General features: G+C 34.6%; 1 protein-coding gene across 1 annotated transcript; it reads right to left on the bottom strand.

Annotated features, from left to right (window-relative positions):
* Window positions 1–834: 834 nt before the first annotated feature.
* Window positions 835–3272, bottom strand: LOC125072779. Its single transcript, XM_047683472.1, has 4 exons — window positions 3145–3272; window positions 2273–2369; window positions 1534–1742; window positions 835–1014 (listed from the first exon to the last, which is right to left on the bottom strand). The coding sequence occupies exons 1-4, from the start codon at window positions 3200–3202 to the stop codon at window positions 848–850; spliced, it is 531 nt and encodes a 176-aa protein (XP_047539428.1). The 5' UTR covers window positions 3203–3272; the 3' UTR covers window positions 835–847.
* Between the last annotated feature and the right edge of the window lie 7711 nt (window positions 3273–10983).

The following is a 10983-nucleotide window of genomic DNA, read 5'->3' as shown; positions in this document are numbered from 1 at the left end:
TAGGTCACTCTTAAGTATCATCCCATCAACGTTAAACAGAGTTGAGAATTATCAGTATTAAAAGGGGTTGGTCAATGAAACGTGTTCCTTAATCTCCGACGAAGCGTAACTTAAGCTATAAACAGAGGAGTGCGAACAATGAACATCTATTTATTATATTGAGATTTGAGTGTTCTTTCTTTTTAGTTTTTTAAAAAGGGTGCAAACCTTTTTACTCGCGAACACTACAAAAGGATATTTATTAAATAGCTGATTAAATACTTATAACTCTTTGTGGATGTTGAAATAAGTGAGACGGGAAGTAAGATTTTTTTTCGAACTTGAAACGTTTAAAAAGTTTGGTGAATTTAAGATGCATAAATCACACGCAGAATAATATTAGTTCTTAATTATTATGTTATGTTCTTTTATGGACATAACATGTAATTTTGTCAAAACGGTTTTGTAAATGCTTTCCTTTGCGCGTTGTTGCGCGAAACCACATCAAAATAATAGGTTTTTATGTTGTTCTCAACGATGTGAATTAAATAAACGTAAGCAATTGCTAAAATATGTGTGGTAATATTACTAAAAGTAAATTATGTCTAATTCATAAGTGCACACATTTGCATATAATAAGATTTATATTTTTTTATAAAATTTATGAATAGATATGCGTGTTTTTTGAACCATTACATACTCAACTTATAATCCATATACGGATAACTTAAAACAATGTAAAATTAAGTAACAAACAACATTATATTTGCAATTGTATTTCAATGCATAAAGTTATGAGTATCATCCATCGTGGCGCTTAGAGAAATGTGTTTAGAGAAATATAAACAGTGCAAATACAAAAACAGCTTTAATAGAACTCTCCATCAGACAACTTCAGGGCGTACAGATGTAGGGAGCGGAATTCGCAGTATTGGTTCGTGCACCAGCCCCCGTGGCCGTCTGTACAGCGACAGGAGTCGCACTCGTCCATGTACTTCTCACCGGGGATGCATTTGAAGAACGGATTCTTTATCACTGAGGAAATCGTCACAGTCGATCACAGTAAGACAAATTGTCAAAGAAGTTAAGTTTAAAAAACATAATGTTTTCATTCCATTCACTCACTCTCATGAACTCGGCTCTTAGAGTATATTACAGCTATTATCTAAATTGCTAGGATGAGGATGATGCCATCCTGTACAATTTTGGTAACGGCAGACTTTCTCAATGTACATTAGCCAATTTCTCTGGACATATTATATGATCAAATGTGTACGTATACTTAGGTTCACTGTCTATTTCCTCAGCTCCGAGAATCTAATGGAACTACAATCTCGTGGCTTGCGTGGCTTACAAGGCTTTACATGGCATAGGATTGCTAACGGTGCTAACTACCCAACTTCTGGGAATACCCTCACAAAAAACCAATACTTTTTTATTGGTCTGATCCAAGCCTTAAGCCCAATAGCTCGAGTTTCACACTAATGAGGCTCTATAAGGTAGCACTGGATCTAGGCATAGAATAAGTTATCCATAGGTATCTTAAAATCGAACCTGTGCATCGCAAGCACGGAGTACTTCTCTCGCAAAGCGCAGTGACAGTCGGCTCGCAGTAAACACAGGATGGCATCGCTCGACAAGCCCCCGAGTCTTGCGTCTCACAGAGCAAGCAGTTACGGTTTTCCGGGACCAGAGACTGTGATGTTTCCTCTTCCCAATATTGGTGGGGTGGTTTTGGTTTGACGAATTGTGAAACGACATATCTGTGTATGATATACGATTTTAATTGTCATGGTCAAGTCATGAAAAAACTTAATAGTTAATCACTCATTAGTACTCTATTAAACATCAATACTTTGTATCACTGTGTTTCAGCTTGGAAGGTCAGTAAGTCGGAGTAATATTCTTGGTAATTAAATGAAGTTATTATAATTTATTATTTACTTTATCCATTTATTTCAGAGAAGGTATACTAACGAACAACGCATAAATCGTGCACTGCCTACCAAGCTTCTAAAAACTTAGAACCATTGTAAATAACAGTTCCTTGTTCAGCCATTAAACAAAATCATTTATATGTGGAATAACCTATTGAACGAGTTCATGACGATCTAGAGAGCTGCACAAAACCCAACAACTCTAAAAATCGTAATATCAAACGTTAAACCAATAATTTTCCGTTAAACAATCGTATTAGTGACTCAACCGTATAAAATAATGATGGACTTAACTCGATACTCTGTTAATTATTGTATGAATAACTGCGGTTAGATACTTCATAGTTAATACCCACGCCTGCGAGCCGGGCCGGTAGATGGGCGGCGCGTGCTCCCCGCCTCCACCGACGGAGCTCAGCGTCCCGGAGAGCGGCGTGCCTCGGCGTACCTCACCTCAATTACAGATATTAAACAAATCAACTTTTGATCCACATAGATTTGACTACATACATCTTAAATGTAAAAAAATTGCAGAAAACCTATTTACGATCGTACGCAATTTTGATGCGTTTTTCCTTTAAATATTATTATTATTGATGCCAAAATCGCATACCAATTTCTGATATTTCACGATGGTATTTTGCCGACAATTCCGAATTTTCCTTTAACGACTCTATAAAAATCGTAATAAAAAATGATATAGATTACTTGCATTGAAGATAGCAAAGTCTATACCAAATTAATAAGCCGTTGCTGGAGCAAACGTTTATCAAATAAATCGTTCATTTACCAACACAGGGGTATTCAGAAAAATAAAAAAGAACACTATTAAAGGTATCACTTTTGTATAGTTAATATATAATAAAATTGTATATACAAACTTATCTTTTTTATCTAGTCGGTAGGGAGAAAGGCAAATATTCCACCAGATGATAAGTGGTCACCGACAGTGGTCATTCCCTACGTCACCAAAACACCATCAACCTTGGATAATAAGATGTTACTTGTGCTTATAGATATACTGGCTCACTCACCCTTCAAACCGGAACACAGCTATACTAAATATTGCTGTTTGGCGGTAGAATATCCGATGATGATGAACCTACCTTATCGCGCCTACACAAAGTTCAACCGCCAAATATGACATATACCCACTCACATATACTCATTTAACAATATACATATATGAGCCGAAACATAGTTGATGCTAGTTATAAAATAACAGTACCTCCCTCTCCATACGCGTAGATCGTATGGAAGCAACACAAAGCGAGGACAGCAATCATTCTAGTTAGTAATAAGTCGCCTTTAAAGTTATTTTTACGATTTTCCAGTTCAGAAATAATCTTCAGTCGGCAAAGCGTAGAACGGACTAATTGATCGCTGGCACCAATTATACTGGGATTGGCTTAACCGGCACACGACATACAGGGTGGCCGGGAGGAATTTATACATTACCGGATAGCTCAGCCATTTGCTTTACATTAATTTTTACCACGCTTCTTAAATACTTGTTTAATTATACGCATAAGACCTTTGTGCAAACCCGTCTGGGCAGGTTAGGTTAGGGACATGACATCTGAGTTCCCAAGGTTGGTGGCGCATTGGCGAAATAAGGGATGCTGGGGCTAAGACCTCCTTTCCCTTTGATGATAAGCTTTGGAGCTAATTCCAGCATGCTTCTCCAATGCGGATTGGTGGATTCTACTCACTGGCTGTCCTGCCTGTTATTCCTTTAAAAATTAAATATACATCTAGGACAAACAATGACCTGAAAACAATAAAAAACTATGAACTGCTTTTGCTAATTTTGGTCAGTGTTAGTGTTTTGTTTATTATTACTTAATCTTGTAAATTATTCAAAGTATTTTTAAGAGATTTTTTCATCACGCTGTATAGTATGTAGGTGGGCTCAATTAGCGCGGGTTGTATCGCACTCGTTAACATTTCGGACTTGTTAGAAATATCGTATCAATATGTTCTAGGTTTTTTTTTCAGCGAAACGCTTCATCAAGGTTGGTATTATATTTCTTATATTAATTTTAATTATATGAACTAGCATACAGCTGTGGATCCTATGGTAGTGGGTCAATCCCCGTTTAAATAGAATAATAATTACATTTATTAATCACGGACTTAAAAAACACTGATAAAATAAATTATGAATAAATAAGGAGCCTATAAAACAATTCATCACGAATACCCTTAGGGTGGAATTTTTTATAAAATTTAAAGGAGACCGACCGGGAAATACCATCTCAAACAAAAAAAAAACAGTTCATAAATGACGGAGTTCAAAGGTAACAAACTTATTTGCACGATCCCGAGCCACTGGCTCACCCCAGAACGTGACTCGAGAACTTGGTTTGAGGTTTTCAAAATCACCAGCCATCAGGAGCCTGCGCCAAATACAAAATTACGCGTAATAAGTGATTGTCATTTTTACAAATTATTATCTGTAATCGATAGCCCGTAATGATAGATTATCTGAAGGATTTGTTTAGCGAACATTAATTACCTTTTTATCGCAATCAAAAACCAATAAGTCCTGTCGATAACCCGATATCATTTATAATATTCAGAGGATGTGAGGGGTAATTCAATAAACTGCTTCACCTGTACATTACAACGTAACGCGTCTGTCTGTTTGTCTTTCATTACAGAATGTTATCAAATATATATTCACTGCAAGGAAAGTAAAATATTGTTTATTGTTAAACCATTGGATTAGAAGCCTGTGCCTCTCACTCAACCTTTAAGCCGAAACACAGGATTCAGAAGTATTGGAGCTGTGTTGTAAAAGAGTCATGACAGGGCAGTTTCTCGAAGGCTCAACTGGTAAGCTAATAGAGTAAATTCCCGAGGTACCTATTGGGTTCAATTCTTGGGTCAAAACAATAGGCGAGTTTTTCCGGCGAGAAATTTTCAATAGCAGAGCACACTTTATAGTTGACATTGTTAAAACTAAAAATTCCACTAAAGCACATACAACGACATATATCATCACATAAGGTCATGGTTGCGAGTACACAGACACACACAAACACTTATTATTAGACTAAAACATGTCCTGCGAAATTGAGTTGTGTCATGAGGGCATCATTATAGGATTAATAAACTCATTTAATATCAATTTCAAATTACACATTATCTAAACATTATTAGCTTTTATAATAAAATATCGCAAATAAAGTTGGGTTTTATAACTCGTAGATAATGAAAGTTTATTAAATAACTACGGGAACTGACAGCTGTTTTGCTTCGTTATCAGCTTATCAAAAGACACCTGTAATATTAATGGCACGTACGATCTATCGTCTAAATCAGGGCCTATAGTACCTATAGTCAGTAGTTTGATTAATGTTTAAAACAATAACAATTTGCCTCATTTTACGCCTCTTAAAACTCGTAATTCCGTTGAACTCAAACTCGAGATCTCTGCTACAATAAGGTAGAGAGCTGGGTATCTACTAATAACAGATGACGCCGCTTCAGTTACATTGTTATTCTAATATAATTGAAGTCACAGGATATTTAATTTTAAATCGATCAGACCAGTAGACATGCTCACATCGCTTTAATTACTAAAAACGAACTGGTGATCTTCAAACATCTGAATAGTTTTTCTTAAAACACAGGACACTCAATATAGTTAACTTTTAAACTAAAAAAACTACAACAAAACCGGTTCATCTCTTCAGTTACCATGCCACAGACAGACAATCACATTCATGTCGGAATGTGACGAACTCCCCCGAGTCCGCCACTGGAGGCTGGGCGTCCACGAACCTGACGCCCTGCGGCGGATAAGATGTGATGTGACCAGCGACACCGGTATATGAAAATGGAAAATACTTTTCTGTTATTTAAACTTGTACTCGTAGATAGTGGTTTACGATATCCAAATAATTGATAATTATCTTGAGTAATACAACACAGGTGCGCCGAGGGTTGCCTGTGAGTGGTTACAGGATACGCACGTGTCATTGTTTGCATAATTTATTTGATTACGAGCTAATGCTGACATGCGTCACAATGACTTTTATTTGTAAAAAATAAATTTTAAGCACACCAAATTTTTTTTTTTTAAATTACCGGATACAACTGACGGACTTCGATGAGAGAAACCGTCATACAAGAAACAATCATTAGTAAAAGTTACGGCATACAATATCAAGGAGGATTTGCTGTTCAATTATTAGAAACCTTCAATTATTTTTTTAAACCACGAAAAATCTCTAAAAGACTACAACATTTGAGAGAGGCAGTGTATGTGGAACCATTACGAAATTATTTGTGTTATTATTACTGTATCTTGAAACAGTCACTGTCATTAATAAAAAAATACCTACTCGCTGATTCAATTAATGTAATAATATTGATTTTTATTTATTTATTCACTAAATTTTATGTTAACATATTTTCCGTTTCAATAAGTCTGACTGAGGACACCTATTCATTTCTATTTTCCATTTGATAATTAATTCAAATTATAATACATGTTTAATCTAATCAATATTTAATTAAAGATTTTGTAAATTTATAATCATTCAGTAACAATAGATTTTTTAATAATTATTTTAATTAATTAATTCTCACCGGACCCTTTAAAGGTTCGTTTAATAAAAGCCAATACGAAGTTAATCAAATGAAGCAATGAATACAAAACACATAATTTAGTGCGCTTCCCACGGCACATGTTTGCGCACATTATTTCGAAACCAGTGAGTTTCGCGAGAAAAATTAATGAATGTGCGAGACCGAAGTGCACTTTACTTATCAATGACTATAAACAAAGAGTTTTATTATAAGAAATATATTTATATAATAAATATTTTACTTGGTAAGCTATTGTACCGTCCGGGTGGATACTACCGACTCATCACATTACCTACCCCCAATCATTAAAAAAAGGTAAAAATTCAAACGGCTCCAATATCTATGGGCAGTGGTGACCACTTTCCATACCCAATTTAATGTAATGCAATGTAAGTCTTTCATAGGGTCCATTTGCATTAACGATACATACCGCGTTCATTGTTGAAAGAAAAAAACAATCTGAGAAAATTTGCATTTATTGGATGAAATTCTGTCGAAGTGCTGATAATGAAAATAAAAGATGAAGATCGAGCTCGAGATCGTTCCGTTGGAGATTCCTGTCCAGCAGTGGACGTGAAGATAATGATGATATGCAAGCCAGCATTGGAGCAGCATGGTGCTATTAGTTATAGACCTTCTCAAGTTGATCGGGGGCCTCCGGCCTCTGACAAGGCTACAGTACAGACTACAGAATTATTTAACCTATAATGTTTGTTTGTCTGAAGCTTTAATATATCTAGTGGCAACACGGAGTTTGCTGGTTTAGTTCCGATAGCAACGTCTTTTTTTGGTAAGCATCACTTGATACTATAGGACGAAATAACTTTTTAACGTTCAACAGTATTGTACGTGAACACTTCATATTAGTATGTAATTTGGTCTACATTTTAAGTATAAAGTTTACGATGAGCACGAAGATTATCGAGTTGACCGAGCGAGCGACGCGGAATAGCGTTCGAACCAAACCTATTGTTAATCATTTGATAAATTAACTATCTAAACCTTAATATTCCGCGTGGTCAATTCCAAAATACCTGGCACACACCTGGATCATACAAGTCTAGACTTCAAGTTTTGTGTACAAAAGCTAGTATTTTAAAATGTTTTTTGCTGATAGAGAGTAAAATTCGGAGTTGGTGCCCAATGTAAAAAACCATAACATAAAGCAAACCTATACATTATTGAACATTACCTTTTGGTAATGTTGTCGCAAGGATATTGGATGTTTTGGTAAGGTTTTTATAAGGATAAATTAAACTTGTGGAGACTAAAACTTGGTTTTTTTTATTGACTTATGTAAGTTGTTATCACCACCGATAGACTAGTACTGTAAGAAATACTAATCACCCCTTACATCGCCAATGTTGCACCTTCGGAACTAAGACGTTATGTCTCTTATGCCTGTATAACTAACCCTTCAAACGGGAACACAACAATACAATGTATTGCTACCTAGACGGGTTCATACAAAGCCCTACCAAGTAATAGTTTTGTATAAATTACCAGATTTAAAGAAACGTGTACGATGTCGAGGTGTAAATTAATCACCAATATCGTTTAGAGGAGCGCTAAGCGCGGCGAACTCTGATGATCTGTGTCTATCGCTTCTGGTCGACTAATGGTATGACTTACACTGCGCTGAAACAACACGTTTCTGGACCTGATTTTTTTAGCGAGATATATAATTATAGGTCAAATTTGATCATAACACTTTCTATGTTGGAGTAAAATACTGCGATTGAAAAAATATTTAAGTTCAATACGTGGAAAATAAATCACGTTTGAAATTGATTTTAAGTTTTCGCTTTATATTATTTAAGTAATTGTGTTTAAATTCCAATTAATTACAATTGATTTCAATTTTGATTTCACCCTAATAATATTGACTATACATATAACAAAAATTATTATATTTTGTTTATGACACAGTGAACTTGAAGTCTTTGTCTTTGCTTCCATCAGAATTAACCACTAGAATTAAGTAACCCTACCTGTCCACCAACCTTCTTTTATTTATTTAAATTACTGTTCAAAAAATGAACTGCCCTTAAAAAAATATATATATAATTGTTTAAAGAAAAATATTTATAACAAGTTTATTTATCGTAGTGTACGTTGCGCCTTTCGACCGGTGTAAAGAAGGGTACAAATCGCTGTATAAACTTAATATCGGGCAAATTGCCGGCGCCGGGGAGCGGGCGTGTACGGGGGCCCCGGGCGGGAGCTGGGGGCCCGGGGGACGAGGGGGTCGACAAACATCTGGAGCTTTTATTGCGATGATCGTATATTGATTCCACTCATAAGCGGCTGTCGCAAGATAATTTCATCTGTGGGCGACCGGCGACCGGGTTCGACATTTATTAGTTTATTCAGAGCGATTTGTGAGCTTATTGTACGTCATACACCTACTCTTATACGCTTTACATGTGCCTAATGCCCTTACGCTTAGAGATTGTTTTACAATGGCAACCCGGAGTTCGCTGTATCATTCCGTGTGGATACAGCAGGGACAGAGATGAGGTTTATTAAAAGGGTAGAAAAACTCTGGTTGTTTGCGAACGAGCTCCGAAAACAAATTAGTTTTATGAGAGCGTGATTATCCGCATTAGAGGACTGTTTAAAGTATTTTATGAAGCTTTTTCTTGTAAATAAAAATCGACTTGATTAATATTTTATTGATATGTATATATATATATATATATATATATATAGTGCTGGGAAAAAGTAACGATTGAGTTTATTGCCGGTTTCTTTTGTGAAATTTTCATTTCGAATCGGTTATAGATTTACATTTCAGACAAGCTAATTAAAAAAAATTTAAATTTGTTGCATCTCACGAGCAAATATTAATTTTCTCGTAACAATTTTAAATCCAACTTTGTTTTTTTAGATTATAAAAAAAAACGAATTTTTTTTTCGAATAGATAAACTTTTAAACTATATGTTATAATACATTATATACATCATAAAGTAATAATCAGAACAGTTGTCTAAGCCCATTATGAAATACATTCTCATACATAAGAAGACCATTCTTTACTACGTATACATAACAAATAATATATTTTTAAGCGCAATATACATATAAAGTCAATACCGATCCTTTAACAATCGCTGCACTCCATATAATCATCTTTAATATTTATTTAGAACATCCAACATAAGTAACAATAACTAATATATAAAATATAAGTATAATACATATGGTACTGATATTGATACCAGTTGTCGTACTCAGCTTCGCTCGCGTTTAGGTTGGTCGTTAGACATAATATAAGTTGCTTTATACGAAATTTCATCAATTTCGGTTCAGTGGGTTTGCCGTGAAAAAGTAACATAAGACAAACAGAGTTAATTTCGCGTTCTTAATATTAGTATCGACAAATCAATGTTAATATTGAAATTGTGATTCAATATTTTCGTTTTTGTAACGTCTGCATAACATCAAAAGTCAAACTCACACGGTAGGACTTGTTCAGATACAAATTAAGAATTTATTATACTTATCCCTTATTTATATAAGGAAAGTACTATTTGTATAAACCCTTGTGTTTAATAAAAATATTGTCAACAGCCACAAAGGTTCTAAAAGTCGATAATATAAAAGTATGCCAATAGATTATGAAAATAGTATACGGTTTCATAGAATCAGACAGGCTATCGCAATTCGCAGACATTTTAGAGTGAAAAATTCCACATAACCCGATTCCACCATTCCGCGAGTAATACCGTGCGCAAAAAGGATATAATTTAATAAAATCTAATGAATTATTTAAAAATAAAAGATTTTTGGCGAGAAAATTTTATTTCTGTAAAAGGGGGTACAGTTACCTCTCGCACGTTGCACAATGTCACGGACCACAGAGTAAATAAAACGAAAAGTCCAAAAAATACCCAAAATTCAAATTATAATTTGAACAAAATCATCTGATGTATATAACCAAGTGAATAATTAAACTATATGAAACATAAATCAAAGTTCAATATTAATAATGTATGGCAAACTTTGAAATTAAACGTATCAAGGCGAGCTCCTCCCCCACTGCGATATTTATCTCGTTAAATATAATATAATACTTACGATTTCCTGTATTAAGGTATAAATTATATGTTTATTTATTTAATAACTATAGATTCAGATTAAATTGATTATGTTACCAAACTTGTTAGAAGATATTTTTATTTAAGTCTCTACTTCTCTATTGTTTGAATGCACTTATTTCTGGACCTCGTCCCAGTTGGAAATTGAAAATTATTTAAGAGTTGGAAAGTCACATTCTTCTGAGGAAAGATTATTTATCACGCTATGCCATACAGGGAGAATTAGGAATTATAAACGCGCCTGAAACAGTGTGGAGCAGCTAGTACAAAGCTAGTAACAAATAAACATATCGTCAGAGTAAATAAAGTAATACTCAACCGCCAAAAAAGTGCTTTCGAGAAATGAAATTTAATAACATAACTTTAG

Source organism: Vanessa atalanta, chromosome 22, assembly GCF_905147765.1.
Source record: "Vanessa atalanta chromosome 22, ilVanAtal1.2, whole genome shotgun sequence".
In the NCBI taxonomy this organism is placed as follows: domain Eukaryota; kingdom Metazoa; phylum Arthropoda; class Insecta; order Lepidoptera; family Nymphalidae; genus Vanessa; species Vanessa atalanta.
This window is presented reverse-complemented; position numbering and strand designations above follow the sequence as displayed.